This window comes from Lepidothrix coronata, unplaced genomic scaffold (assembly GCF_001604755.1).
Source record: "Lepidothrix coronata isolate B3197 unplaced genomic scaffold, Lepidothrix_coronata-1.0 Scaffold4, whole genome shotgun sequence".
Lineage (NCBI taxonomy): Eukaryota > Metazoa > Chordata > Aves > Passeriformes > Pipridae > Lepidothrix > Lepidothrix coronata.
This window is the reverse complement of record NW_016690184.1, coordinates 8,759,476-8,775,239: the sequence shown is the minus strand read 5'-3', so window position 1 is coordinate 8,775,239 and position 15,764 is coordinate 8,759,476. Positions and strand designations below refer to the sequence as shown.

Below are 15,764 nucleotides of genomic sequence, written 5' to 3'. Positions count from 1 at the left end.
GCCCAAACTCACCAAAGAGTTTGGTAGCACAATAAGTCCTGTTGCTGTGGGGAGATGATGGGAGAGACAACCAGCAGCTGGTTTTTCTTTCACCATGTAACTCATCGCAACTCTGGAATGCAGCAGTGTCCCGCACAGACAACCACGACAGAAAAACCCATATGCCACACATAGCTATGAAGTCTGCATTGCCTTTATGCATAAACTTTTTTTCCCAATTTCCCTGTTGGTGCTTTTTTTCCTTTTTACCACCTTTGTAATCCCTTTGGGGTAATTCAGGATTCCTTTTTTGTGTGTGTATTTTGGGCAGGGGAAGTCCCTGCTGGCATTCGAGGCCATGTTGAATCGCACTGCTGAATGGGTTGGCTCACTCCTATACAAGAGCCAAAAATATTTAGCTGATGAATCATTCAAGAAAAGGCAAAGGAATGTAAAATGTAAAAACCAGCGTTGCTTTTCCCAGTAGGAAAAAATAGAAATTTTGTTTTCTTCCATTCAGTAGGGCACTATGCTTTTTTTGCTGTTGAACATAGGCTTCATCTTTGCCTTCTCTTGTCCTCTTCTCCTCCCGGCTTCAAAACGTCTGCAGAGAGATACAGCCATAATGGGTCCTTTGCCATGTGCTGTCCCCTGGCTGCTTTTGTCTTTGATTAAGCATAGCTAGAACCAGCATCTCATCCATAAAGTTGGAAATTAAACTGGAGGGGAGGAGTGGGAGAATCGATGGGGAGGCATGAACATAATGCTCACAGGCCATTATGGTCGGCAATATGTCAATTTATTATTTAAAACAGTTAACTTTTATACAGTTTAGTTTGCTCAGGGTACATGCTCACAATAAGACGATTGGATAGCTCAGTCTGTGCATGCGTCTCATGTCTCCAGTTCATTGGACCTGATGTCCTGTCCACGCGATCTGAAATCATCCTTGGCATAGAAACCTCTTTCTAATTAATCTGCTCTTAGGGTTTTACTAAATTTGCAGGTGTTTCATTATCTTCAGTTTCTCAAGGTTTTCTTTCTATAAACATAATATGTTCTCAAACCTTATAATTAGACACACAGCTAACAAGTATAAGCATCACATATTTTCACACAGTCTATAACTATAAACAATACACGCTTGCCACTTCCATGGCAAGCAAGGCCTACAGAGTGCAGGAAAAAATTGTTCACAGAAATCTCTGTTCCGGCAACATGGGAGAGTGCTGCAACTGCAGCCAAAGGGCAGCTGAGCAATTTGTCTGAAAACCAGCCCAGTTTGTTTTCATCTAATGTTTTCAAATTCTTTGACATGGAAAAGAAGTAGAGCCCTAGCAACTATAATAAGTGTGATGCATACATAATTACCAAGAGGCACAATCTTTGTAAAATATTTGTGTGGCTTTTCCAGTATATCTGATCTTTTTTCTTAGCAATAACAGCTGAAGGATTAGCCATTATCAAGGTCTAGAGACATATTTGAAGCAGGAGGAATGAACAATTCATCAGGAATACCCACATGATAAACAGCGTAAGATGCCAGTTCTTGGGTGGATTTGAGTGTATGTTATCTGATGAACCCCTTTGGAGCATTTGTTAAAGACAATGGGAAATGGAAGTATGACTGGAAAACACCTGCACAAGGATCTGGGCTGTATGGGAACATTTTGGGGCTGAATAGACATTTGGATAGGATTCCAGTTCAAGCCCCCAAGGGCCCATAAGTGTGTGAGATCCATAACCCATGTTAGAGCATATCTTCCATCAAAGAAACCACATCCGTGCCAGTGGCTTGGGAATGGCCTGTAGAGGAACACAGCTGTCACCTCTGGGTCTCTGTGTTCCCTGGGTAGAGGCTGAGAAACATTTCTCAGGCACCAAGACATTCCCCCAGATGGTGGCTAAAGTAGACTCCAGCAATGAAAAGATTTAGATCTGTTACCAGCCCCAAATGGACTTTGGTCCAGGTGACAAAGCTTTCAATCCTATTTATTTCCCTATAGCACTTAACTTGTCCTCCATGTAAGAGCTAGTGGGTAAGTCCTTGCCAGACCCTTGGCAAATATTGCTTGTGTTAGACACACTATTAATCACGTCTGTAATAATTTCTTAACTTTCCATTAAATATTTCATCAGCTCTTATCCTTGCCAAAAAATCTCTCCTTTTACTCTCAGAGATAAAATCAACACCAGTTTCAAGGGCACAGACTTAAGATAATTCTAAGAACTAAGATTATAGTATTTTCCACACTTCTACTTTGGCCTAGTTCAACAGCTCTCTGAGGTAGAAAGTATAACTATAGCAAATAGCAGAAACAAAACTAATTACTTATTTTAGAATTAATAAGTTGTGGCATAGACTATGAGTCATTTCCTTACTGAACTAATTTTGTTTTTACTCATCAAATTTGCTCATGGAGTAATTATCCTCAAGACAGGGAGGTTTTTTCCCAGAGCAAATTTAAACAGACATTAGCATCTTCTAAGGTCACGTCCCAGATGATTCACTGATAACACATTACAGGCATTTACAGAATGAAGTTTGTGTAATACAACCATAGCTAACAAACTGTATCATGACAGAGGAAAAGAAAAACAACGGAACATATTTATTGACATAGTAAGTGCATCATATAATATCTTAACATAGTAAACGTTTGCATTATTTTCTCAAATGAATTGTCATCTTGTGCAGCTAAAAATATTATGAAGTTTTCTGTCGGTCTTTAAAAAGTTAAGAACATTAAAGAAACATCAAAGCTACCTCTGGACATTTTTGACCTAGATATTCTGACACTCAGAGCAAAAGGCTGGTGCAAAGGGGACCCAAATATACTTCTAAATCCTTTGAGATTGGAGTGAAATTTTAAGCTTTCAATTTAATAATATTCTTTATTTTTCCCCCAGTCATTCTGTAATCCAGTAATTTGTAGATGGAAGTATCTCCAATATTCTGTGCTTTAAAATTGGAAGCAGTTGATTAAATTTGTATGAAGATATCAAACACAAACATAATGTATTTGAAAGAAAATTTATTGGCTAGAATTTCTAGGTACATGCAAAAAAATTGAGCCAACATTTAAATGCCTCAAGTTGGAGATTTTTTGTTTTATTTTTTTTTTCCAATGGGAAACAGCCTTTACAGGAATAACAACAGAAGGTCAGGTTTGAGAAACTCCCTTTACTCACTACACTCTTGGTAATCCAGTGTATTGGGAGGTTCACACTGCCAAGCCTTTAGGTCAGAACACGGATCTGCTGCTTTCCAAGGATCCTAAATGAACAGAAGTGTAATCCCTGCGAATTCAGGCAGGGATCGTAGATCAAGGTCAAAACCCCCTGCCTGCTAGGGGTCCCTGCCACAACCTGAGCCCTCTCACAGCCCTTTCCTTGTTGCTGTTGGCTGGGAAGAAGGGCCTCATCTTTAACAGCAAAAGATTGTTCATGAAACTTGTGGATTTCACATTTTAATTTATACTGTTGTCTTTACCAGCTGCCTACTCTTTCTTACAATAGGTCCCTCTGCTACCTTGCAGCCATTTCATCTGTTACTTTTCACACTTTCTTTATCCCTTGCATACCACATCCATCTCCCCAGTCTTCCACACCCTCTACTTCTCTTGTTCTCTCTGCATTGTATGCTATTTGCTGCCAGTTCATCCCTTATCAGCAGAATAGAAAGAACTCCCCAGCTGCTTCTCTCCTCCACATGTAGATGAAATTTTTTTACTTAAGCCATATTCGTGCTGATTCATATTCCACACAGATTCATAAATCTGCAAAATTTAGATGGTAGGTTATGAACTAAGTCAAGGAGTTTCTTTAAGCAATTTTTAAAGCACTGGGTCCTCTATACCTCAGATAACAGAAATAATTTTGCTATGTAACACAGTGCTTTTCTTTTGTTGAGATAATAACAACTTAATTTTTCACATTGCATTTAAGCCTCTTGACTTCCACTGTATGTCTCAGAGCCTCAGATTAAACACATGCACAAATACCTTGCAGAAGCTGGTGTGGGTGTGTTAATGGCTTGTATATGAAGTTTATCTTTAGCCCAGAAAAAAATTTACTTTTTAATTCCAGTAGCCCCCCCTACCAGAAAAGAGATTTGACTGAATATGGTTTTTTCCTAAAGCCAGGAATACAGTTAAAGATCTACTATACCAACTCTTGTGGGAAAGCATTAGTACTGATGAAAACAAATGATGTACAGCATGGTGCCTGAAAGAGGAAAAATCCTTTAGGAAAACATCATAAGGCTCGAAACCCAACCTTGATGATGGTGTCCTAGAAAACAGCAAGATCTAACCTACTAAGAACACCCCCTCCTCATATTTTCTCATCAATAACTAGATAGCAACTGCAGGGTTTTTAAGGAAATCTGAGATGATCACGGCTCAGAAATTCTTGACCCCTTTGCAGTGGTTGGTACCAAGAGCTCTACGCAGAACACTGAACTCCTGGGATTGTGTGTAAGTACTCAAATTTATTAACTATTCCAGAAGACCCTGTAGTAGATAGTCCCAATGCCTACATTAAGTATTTCCTGCTCTATTAGGCCAAGTGACAGACTGAAATACTGCCTGGCATGCAGAGGTAATAGGAATAACATTTTGTCTGGGTTTTCTTATGCCTGCATTCCCTTGCCTGGAGGTGCTGACCCAATCAAAACAGCACATGCTCTTTCTACACACCTGTACCTTTGCATGTGTTTGTGCATGTGCACTCAGACACAGAGGTTTGTATAGATACAGATATGTGTATATAGTTTTGATTAATTTTTATGTTGCTCTGGACAACCTTTTTAATCTCTCATAAAATGAGGCACTGAGCATTTTATATTTATTCTCTGGGGATAAACATTTGTTATCAGCCTGGTATGAGAACTTCAGGTCACAGCTGAGATATTTACAGCAGATGATTATAATAACAAGACCATTTGCGAGCTGACATCAACATTTTTCATTCTTACCTTTTTCCAATTCCCAAACTGATAAAGGAATACATTATATTTCTCCTCCTAAGGAACGCACCTAAATAAAACTCAACAAAATAAAGAATTTACTAAGCCACCTTATCTTGATCAATTTTGGACCCAAATCAACAATGAGGATAATTGTAAAAAAATCCATGGACTTGGGTTGTCTTGTATTAGATTAATGATGTGGTACCTTATTTGTTACAGTAACTATGGAAAAAGGCACTTAAGAAAAACATTACAGAGCTGACTAAAGAATATTGTAGGCCTGTTGCATAGAACAAGAGTATTAAATACTGGACTGAGGTGATTTAAAATTGCTGTCAGCAAAGCCGTGTATCTTAATAGAGATGTTAACAACAATAAAAAATAATTAACCCTAAAATCTTAGAGATTAATTTCTGAACTGTAAAAATTATTATTAGTTTTCTACAAACAATCACACAAAATAAAATTTTAAAAAAAAAGAAAAAAAGAAAAGATAAGTGTTCCCTGTTCCTTGGAAAGGCTGACATTAAAAGAAATAGTTTCTTTAAAGTGAGATCTCTTCCAATTAATGAAATATTGTTAGAGTTATCATATGGATGCAAGTCCTAAATTTTTATGCTTTGGCAATGATATGACAAAGAAAGTTGCCTGCACATTCAGTGTGTCAGGTTATATACTTTCAATCATCTAAAAAAAATGTGGGTTATTAAAAATCATCTTATTTCATCAAAAGATATTACAAGTATGTTTTAAAGATTCCAACAAACAGATAATATTTTTAAAACACTTATATTTTTTTCTTCTGCAAAGGAAGAAACTGTATTTTGGTCAGCATAAATTTATGGTAAAAAAAATTAAATATTATGGTGGTGAATATTCTAAAAGTATTGCAACCCAAAGGATATGATCAGAAAGGCACAGTATCACTTAATGTTATTAGATTAACATAGCACCATAACAATTCTGTGCGCTTCAGACTCTTGACATAAAATAAAAGATATAGACTTGTGTAGCAATCATCGACAATTTTTAAGTAGGTGGTTTGTGTTTAAAGGTGTGTAAAAGTCAAGCTCAGTTTTTGTTTTCATTAAATATACGGTTCTGCAAACATATTGAACCAAATTATTTGCTAACTGCTGCTGCTACCTAACAAGTTATAATGTACAGGGTATTTCTAACATTCAGAAAGTGCTATAATTTACTTGGGAGAGTTGGAGTCTGAATATGACATGATTAAAACCACCCACTTTGCAAAACTGTATGAAGCCAAACTAAAATACTGATTTCCAATGCCCAGTGTAATACATACTATCCTATCTATGAAGCTGAACTCAGATAAAAGTAATTCATAAAAACTGAAGAAATGTTTAGCACCCAAAAAATATATAATCTGGGTTATTTAAATGATCTAAGTGATTGTCAAATAGCCACTTCAGGAGTCAGTGACTTCTCCCAATGGCAAAGCTAAACATTTAACTAAGAACTAAACCTACAGCTCTCCAAACACTAATTGTAATGCAAATGCATGTGTTTAAGACTTCTATAACTTCTCAAAGAAAATTCAAAGGCATTAAATTATTTCCTGATGTTTCTTCTTCTTCAAAATACGGAAACTATGTTGGTTAGTTTCTTTTTGCTGTTTTTACTGAGCAATGGAGTGAAATTTGTCTAAGGTCTAACCCTCAGCTACATAAATTTGAAATTTCCGTGGAAGTGTTCCTGTGGCAACCAGAAGAGGAAGTTTTCCAAACTAACAAGCATGAACTATACTGCTGCTTCTCAACATGGAGCTGTGGTCTTTAGAGAATGCCAGAATAATGTCTTATTCTCGTGCAGTTCTCTGACTCATTCTGCACATACAGTAATATGCTCTACTTGAATTTGAAAAAGTGGAACAGAACCCTGAGAAAAGTAAATCCATTAGAAAAAAAATAGATACTGTTTAATAATACCAGTCGGGGATGTTTCAACCCTGCCATTTGGAAAAAAAAAAATGACTAACAGGTGCAGTCATTTTTTTTCTCATGTGAATGACTTGAATTTATCACAATTGCAAACAGAAATATAGTTTGGGATTTTAAGTGCATATCTAGGGTTGATTACAATTAGAAAGATTTTGTCTGACAATTCTACCCATCCCCCAGCATTTCAGCATTCCTCAAGTTACTATAGCATTACTTGTGAGCTTTGAGTTCAAAAACATTCTGACATGGAGTGATGTTCTTCCAGTAACTGCTGCAGCCGACTTTCACTCTATGGCAGTACAGGTGCTAAGCAAGTAAGATTCAGCTCTCTTCAGCCTTGTGTGCAATTCCCATCATTCCCATGTATCCAGAAGCAAATCTGGGCATATTTGAGAGGAGTAATTCTTACTGCTACATTGTAATCCTGCTGTTCACCATTGATATCCACCCACTGATGGCCTGAGTAAACAGCAATGATCTTGCGTTTCCACTTCTTTTTGTTCGGCTCCTTAAGACGGAGATAGATGCCAGATCCAGTGGAGCCAGGCTCAGCATCACAGTACTGGTAAAAGAGATCGTTGGACTCATCAGATATGCTACAAAATCTATAGACCAGCTGCCCAGACCGATCATTGTCAAAACCTGAGAAGTGGATCATGCTCCCAGGCATCATTTTGATTGTTGGGCTGATTCCCAGCTCCATGTATTTCCTTTTGTGGGGACGCTTGAGCTCAAGAACAGCATAATCATAATCCAGGGCAACATCCCCAGAAACACCCTTAAACCAGCCTTTTGGGATGTGGGTACTCTTCACTCTGGTCCACTGGAAGGAGGGCATGCCATCTGAGGTCCCTTGCTTCCTCCCAGGCCTCCTCTGCCTTTTCCTGTCGCCTTTGGATTGTTGACTTTGTTCTGTGGCAACTTTGGGATCCTCTTTGGCCGTAGAAACTTCTCTCCTACTTCTTTTAGCACCTTTGCGTTTCCTGCCATTGCCTCTGGATTTCGTCTTCATCAGGCCCACCCTCAGTCTTTTGCTGCCCTTGACATAATCCTTGCCATTGTGCAGACAGTGGGCTGCTGTCAGCACGTGCTTGGGGGAAATGAGAATGCCGCTGCAGCCAGTGGAGACCTTCACAGCTGTGTTGAATGGAAAGTTGGTCATAAACCGCTTGTCATAGATGCTGAACCTACTGTCCGTTCCATATATCTGCCTCTTCTTTCTCAAAGACCTTCGTGTGGTTGTGTTTCCAGCTGGGTCAAGCACTGCTCCGAGGACATTCACTTCAGTCAGGGTCCGTGTGCCATTTTCAAAAACAGTCTCATAGGATAAGAGGTCCTTCAAGTCAGACAAGCTTGGCACTGGCAGTTTTCTTTGACACTCAATTCCACATACACTGTTCAGCTCTAATTTGGTTTTTGCTTCAAATTTAGGGCTGTCAAGGGAGAAAGTTCTTTCTCTCACAATCTGGGGAATCTTCTTTAAGTGCCAAGTAAAATCTTGTTCAGTTTCTGTTCCATTACTGAGACCCAATATAGGTATGAAAAATATGAATAGCAGTAACATGTGCTCCATTTTATTTAATTTTTTCTAAAACAAGAAAGAGAGATTTGAAAATACACTTTGGAAATATACACAGTTATCTTAGTATCTTCAAAGTATAATCATGCAATATTAGAACTGACATCAGTGGAACAGAATTCAACACTCTGCTCAAAATAGAAATGCCTCAAATATTTTCCTGTATTGCCTCCAACTCTTCCAATGGTCTCTAGCAAGATGAATGCAGACAATTCAGCCAACAACCATGCTGAGCTACCTACTGGAAGGTAAAACCAGCTGAGTTTTACCTGCTTTTCCCTCAGTGGAGTCATTCCGCTCACTGGAGCATAGAGCAACCTGGTTTTATTTATCCCATAGAAACACAATTATGTATTATGCTTCTGCTTCTCTTCTCTATGGTTGAAGGTAGAACATAGTTGAAAATCACCAATGTATTCAAAAGTTGGGATCCAAGCAGAGATGGATAGACAGACCACACTTGTGAGACCCTTAGGAAACCAGAACAATTGTGCTCTTTCATGTAATAGCCAAAAAGTAAGACCTTTAAGTGACCTAAAAGTCACACATAGTTCTGCATTACCCACCCAGCTAAGAACTATGAATCTGCCTATTATGAAAAAAGGCACTTTGCTAATTGCTATCCCAAGGAACCAAATTAGGAAGATTTCCTTTCCTCTTACAAAGGTTATGTTGTCTTGATTGTCACAGTGCCCACAACCTGGGCACCTTAAAAGGGATCACAGCCTATTTTAAACACTTTCAGCTTCAGCTGCTCTGAAGGTGTGGGTCTCCTGCTGATCCTGTATTTTATCTCCTCCCCTGTGTTCCATTGCCACCAAAACCTCATTCATTACCTATGTATGGGTGTCTGAATCTCTCTCAGGATGTCAGAGAACTTAAAAATCCATGGTTGGAGGGGACAGACAGACAAGTGAGAAAAGTAGAATCTTGTTGGTCTAGAGGAGTCTACAGATATATATATGCAGGTTACATATATATGTAGGAAAGCTCAGCCCAGTAGGAGGGACAAGCCTGCTTATTCATCACATGCCTTTTTCCTGTAGAATTTCACAAAGGCTGCAGGAACTGTGCTGTCTGTGCCTTATTGTCACATGTGGAATACCCCACATACGTGGGGTGATGCACCACACAAAGAGCTAATACTTTTAATGGGAAAGACAAAATACAGTATTATTCCCATCTGTAGCTGGAAAACATGCAGAAAGAAAGTAAGATTTTTAGAAGTCTGTGGCAGAGCCAGAAACTGAACCCAGAACTCTTGATTCTGAACTCAAAACATTACTGAAAAGACCATTTTTCTCCTTTGGCAGTAGTGATGTCAGTGGCATTATCCAGCTACTGGCGGCTGCCATTGGGAAACCTGTGCTCAGTTCCAATATCCTTCATTCCAATTACATGGAAACCTCAGCTGTGAAGAAAGAAAAGGCCTATGATTAAACTTTAAAAGCCAAGCAATTCAAGGATATGTATGTGGTTAAACTCTGGTTTATATTGCAACGACAGTGTAAGCCAGGGCAAATATAACCACATTTCTTAAGTTTAGAATAATACAAGTGCTGCTTCCCAGTGAAACAGCCTGGTCACAGACTAGCTAAAGCGCTAGCATAAGAAATAGGGGTATGTGCAACATGGGAAAAGAAGTGGCAACGTGACTTTTAAAGCTGGATAATGGACCAATGATTCCTATGGTTTTGAGGCATCTTCACCCTATAGACATAGTTGCTGTCTATAAGAAGTAATAATTATAATTTTTTAGCTAAGTAAGCACTACAGTTCAACCCCAGCTTGTTGCTTCTGATGCCAAGTTCAGAGGGTGTTTTTGTTTTAGCATAATTTTGGCACTTTTTACCTTGGCCAGCATGGAACACCAAGTTTGAGCCAGAGTTCACCTACTAGGATATACATAAACCCCATTTTACAATACAGTATAAGGAAACGCTCTCTGGCTTTAAAATAGCTAACTCAGGTTTTGGAAAAGACGTGTGGACTTCCCCAAGACATCTGGAGATTACAGTGACTCACAGATCTAAGATCTGGGTTGTATGCAGTCATATGAAAAGGCATCTGAAGGTTTTGAAAGCAGAGCAGAATCATCTCAGGTACAAGATTTTGTAGAGACACCACTTGTTCATAGCAGTCTAAGTTATTGGTATAGCAGAAATGCACACATTTAAACATTAACTTTTATATACAAAGTTGCCTTCAAAGTGTTGGTTTGTTTATTGCTCAGTTAGTACTAAATCTGAAGAGGAATGACTATTTTACATATGCCTGCATACACGGAGAGGATTTTATATAGCCACGTCTCTTCATGTAGAGATGTGAACAAAATAATTCGCCCATCTGCCTCATACTATAGGCAAAACAACTAATTGTCAGACCAAGAATGCCTGTGTAGAGGTGACGTATTATCAAGCACCATTCAAATACATTTATGCGCCAGGCTGGGGTGGGGGCTGACCTGGTGGAAAGCAGCTCTCTGACGGAGGACCTGGGGTCCTGGTGGACAACAAGCTGTCCATGAGCCAGCAGTGTGCCCTTATGGCCAAGAAGGCCAATGATATCCTGGGGTGTCTCAGGAAGAGCATTGCCAGCAGGTCAAGGGAGATGATCCTGGCCTTCTGCTCAGCCCTGGTGAGGCCACATCTGGAGTGCTGTGCTCAGTTCTGGACCCCTCAGTACAAGAGAGACATGGAGCTCCTGAAACAGGTCCAGCAGAGAACTACAAAGATGATAAGGGACTGGAGCATCTCTCTTACAAGGAAAGGCTGAGGGAGCTGGGCATGTTCAGCCTTGAGAAGACTGAGAAGACTGAGATGAGATCTCATCATTGTCTATAAGTATCTGAAGGGAAGGTGTCAAGAGGATGGAGCCCAGCTCCTCTTGGTGGTGCTGAACAATAGGGCAAGAGGCAACAGGCAGAAACTGATGCACAGGAAGTTCCACCTGAATATGAGGAAAAACTTCTTTACTGTGCTGGTGACCACACACTGGAACAGATTGCCTAGAGAGGCTGTGGAGTCTTCCTCACTGAAGATATTCAAGAACTATCTGGACGCAATCCTGTGTCAACATGTTCTAAGATGACCCTGCTTGAGCAGGGAGGTTAGACTGGATGACCCACTGTGGTACCTTCCAACCTTATCCATTCTGTGATTTTGTGATACCTAGGGATAAATTATAAGGTGTCAAAAAAAGAAAATACTGTAACGACAGCATAAGAATAGCTTTCCTGGCCTGACCAAAGGCCTGCCAGGTCTAAAATCCTGTTTCTGACACTGGCTAAATGTGGATGCCTAGGGTAGAGGATAAGAATAAGGTAACCATGTATGTCCCTCCTCCCTCATAGTTTCTTAACTTACAACCAGTTGTACCTGATGGACTTTAAAGCAAAGGTAGTTTCTGTAGTGTAGGGAAACCTCAGTTGATTTCTCTTCCATAGTTTGTCAGTCTTCCCTTGAAGACATATAAAATTTTGTATCTATAATGTTCTGCATCAAGGAATTCCAGAGCTTAACTACAGGTTGTATGAGGAATCATCTTCTTTTCTTTATTTTCAGCCTGTCACAAACTAACATAATTTAGGATAAATAAAATTAATGTGGAAAAGCTGGTTTTACTTTGCTTTACCCTAATATAGCTGTTGAACGAGAAAGTTTCTTATGTCAGGCTCAAGAATAATGTTTCTATTTTTCCCTAGAATATTTCTCTGTTTCTCAGTCCTTTCTCAGGGTCTGGATTTTCTATATTTCTCTGTAGCTGAACTTTGTAAGCCCATAGGAAAGTTCAGTCACTAACTGCTAGTTCATATAGAAAGTCTTTAATGTGTCTGGGTTGATGTCATTCCACTGTGATGGCTGAAGTCTTCCTAGCTGGACTCATAACTAACTTTATAGAGAAGTTCACTTTTTTTCCTCTCTGCTTTATAGAGAGACTTTCTGTAAGCAAATGGGTGGAGTACTATGGCCCCCTTCTGCCACTCTTTAAAAAGAAAAAAATGCAAACAGTCAAAGCACAGAACCCTCAATAAATGCCTTGGAACCTCCCATTTGAAACACTATACTCAAGTACTCACTACTCACAAAGGCATTCTTAGAAGCCAAGATTTTCTTCATTTATAATGAACCATTTGTCACTGGGAATGAACTAACTACACTTCAGTATAACTGGAAGAAGTCCAAGCTGAGGAACTGGATAAAAATGGTAATTCTCATTACAGACCAGAGGTCCTACTAGGCAGCATTGTCATTTTCAGCCATGCATTTAAGCTCTGTTTACTCACCCCCTCTCTACTGTTTGAGCGAAGCCAACTCCAAGCATGGGCAATGTCAGCAGTTGCCATGGCCCAGCACAGGCTGCTGACAAGAGGGAAACACAGGGGCTCCTCTTGCCAGAGGATGAGGATGTGAATGGCTGTAAAGACACCTTTGCAGGGTGAGGGAAGGGGAGAGAGAATACAGCCTCCAGGATAGGGAGGAAAAATCCTGAGAAGGCAACAAGCTGAATGCAAGAAAAAACCCTCAACGTGTTACCCTTTCTGCCATGCTGTTCTCCTGTCTTCCTCCAAATCCGAAGATGCTTGACCCTCTCTTTTCCTTCACTCCTTTCCCATACAAATTTTGGGTTGGCTTACAATAATTAGAATTCTTGAGTCAGCTCTTTAAGCTAGGATGAATTGCTAGAAGACAAGGTGGAACCTAGAAAGTGAGAGAGATCCCCAGCTACCTGAAATTGTTAAAATTCATCCTCCAGTTTCCAAACCCACATGTTTGGTGGCATTCCAGCTGCCAAGCATATCCATGAAATTAAAACTATTTTCAGTTCTTCTCACTTCTTGCTTCCAACATCAAATCTTTCTGCATTCACAGGACAAAAACTACGTAACTTCTCAGGATATTCTTCAAGTATTTTGTCACTATAACCTACCTGACTGCAGCTGAATGCTTCTCAGATGCTCAGGGGAAGGCTTGCAGTCAAGCAGAACTAGAATATGTTTATCTTCAGACTACCCCATCATGAATTTACATGTCAGTGTAGCTCAGACAGAAGAAAAGTTCTACCCAGTTACCTGGCAGTTTTTATCTTGGTCTGTTCAGTGCAGCTTCTGCTCTGAGGTTTCCTTCTTATTGTAGGAAGGTCAACACATTTCAAACTAAGCTTACATAATTTTAAACACAATTTTCAGATCATAAATTGATAGAGGCTGCTACACTAACCATCTCCTTTAACTGCTTTTGGCCTCATTCTTGAAATGACCTGAAAGTTGGAACTGACAGTTCTACTCTGACAAAGCAAAATAAAGAACAAATTTTTGAAATCTCACATTCCCTGGTAGAAACCACTACACTGTCCCCCGTTCCCTCCTCTGGGTGCGTTCACTCCATGTTCATCGATATCATTCTCTGCTCTGACTTACGGGGAAAAACCCACTGCCGCTCCTGGCTCTTACAAAATTTAAGCAGCTTCAGTACGCATAGGAAGAACTAATTTTACACGGCAGGCATAACAGCTCAACACTGGGGGGAAATAAAGAATTGGTGGTAAATGGACAGGGGTTTCTCCTCCAGCGGGGCTTCCCCGCTCCCTGCCGCGAGGCGGAGCTCCCGGACAGCCGGCAGCGGCTCCATCCCTTGGCTCCATCCCCCGGGTCCCGGGCGGGCTCCTCCCGACCCTCCCCGCCGCAGGGCTCTTCTCCCCGCTCCTCCGGGCCGGGAGGAGTTGGAGATGGAGGGGGAAAGAGGTCGCGTCCCGTCCGCTGCTCTGCCGCTGAGTGACTCTGGGGGTCTAGCCCTGCCAGCCGGGCAGCGGCTCCGGGGCGGCAGCAAGAGGGCACCGACCGGGAACCGGTCGGAGAAACGGCGGGGAGGGATGGCTTTGCCAGGATAGCCGCTTTCCCACTGCCCTCTCCGCTGTTGCCGGCCGCTCCTATGCGTTCGCGTGTTAAAGCTCAGGGCTTTCCCGGAAAAAAAGGCGAGGATTTGCGGAGGTAGGCTTTAATTCTACTGCTCCTTAGCCATTCCCTGGTCCTGCTTTCCGCGTGAGGCTCTGCTTTTCCGCTCCTCATCCAAAGAAGTTCCGCTTCTACAGAGCCTGCAAGTCAAATACCTTGGCACGGCTCTTTTATTTTTGCTATTCCAAGATAAATCTGCTTCCAGCAGTGACGAATCTGGATGAAATTAGTGTCAATTCCAGGGGAGCGGCGGGGATGGTAGCCCGAATACTGAGGCTATGAATCAGAATTTAAGGAGAGTTTGGTTTGAACGGTGAAGAGGTTCCTTGCCTGCTCCCTGCAGATGGCACAGCACAGAGACAACCCCCCGAAAGCCCAATAAAGATGCCCCTTGCCTCAGTCCCGTTAAGCCGTCTTGTGAAACTGGCTTTAAATATTAAGAAACAAGTACCAAAGAAACGTGTGACGTTTTAGTCCTATCAAAAATATATCCGTAAGGCTAAAGAGGCAGGAGCTTTACACAAAACCTCCCAGCTGCCAAACCCAAGGTACTGACATCGCTCAGCCTCATCAGTTTTTTAAAACGACCCGCGTAGGAAGAACGACATCGCATAAAGAGTATCACCTTAGAGACGCCGGTTACCTCGGACTGCCCGGTCCCCGGCCCCGGGCAGCCCTTTCAGCCCCTTCAGCCATCCCCAGCTCCTCTCCTGCCCACCTAGGTCTCTGGGGGCTGCCTCTCCCCCTGCGGCCGACGACAGGAAAGGTCTTGGTCATACCTGGCACCCCTCAGGACGGACGGAGGGGCAGGCGGCGGCCGCAGCCCCGGGGCACAGGCTCCCGGCTCCCCGCTCCGCGCCGCTCGTCCACCGCCCAGAGCCCGCGGCTACTGAGCACGGGGCGGGGGGAGCGGCCAGGTCTTCCCAGGAGGGGGAGGGGATGGAAAAAGGAAAAGAAAAAAAAAGAGAAAGAAAAAGAAGGCGAGAGGGAGGAAGCCGGGAGGGTGCGAGGGGGAGGGCCGAGGGGAGCGGAGGCAGATCCCGGTGTCTCCTTGGATGGGAAGGGAAGAAGGGGCTCTGCCTGCGGGGCGGGGAGTCGCATCGCCCCGGCAGCGGCTTCCTCTCGGCGTCGGGCGGACAGCCGGGATGACCCGCACAGGGACGGGGCGGGAGAGGCTGCCGGGACGGGGGAGCGAGGCGGGGACAAGGGGGGAGGCGGAGGGAGTCCGTCCCAAGGGAACAGCAGGAGGGCTCGCACCGGCAGCACCGTGCCACCTCTATGGGTGGCGGGACCGGGTGGTGCCCGCGGGGAGGGCGG

The 15,764-nt window shown here is 42.1% G+C and overlaps 1 protein-coding gene and 1 long non-coding RNA gene across 2 annotated transcripts; one reads left to right on the top strand and one right to left on the bottom strand.

Moving 5' to 3' along the window:
- Positions 1-614: 614 nt before the first annotated feature.
- Positions 615-11,996, top strand: LOC108502146. The gene is made up of 3 exons (XR_001876350.1): positions 615-625; positions 1,802-1,803; positions 11,581-11,996. It is a non-coding gene; the product is annotated as an uncharacterized LOC108502146 (long non-coding RNA).
- PRSS35 (protease, serine 35) lies at positions 720-15,558 on the bottom strand. Its single transcript, XM_017824742.1, has 2 exons — positions 15,227-15,558; positions 720-8,503 (listed from the first exon to the last, which is right to left on the bottom strand). The coding sequence occupies exon 2, from the start codon at positions 8,486-8,488 to the stop codon at positions 7,247-7,249; it is 1,242 nt and encodes a 413-aa protein (XP_017680231.1). The 5' UTR covers positions 8,489-8,503; positions 15,227-15,558; the 3' UTR covers positions 720-7,246.
- Between the last annotated feature and the right edge of the window lie 206 nt (positions 15,559-15,764).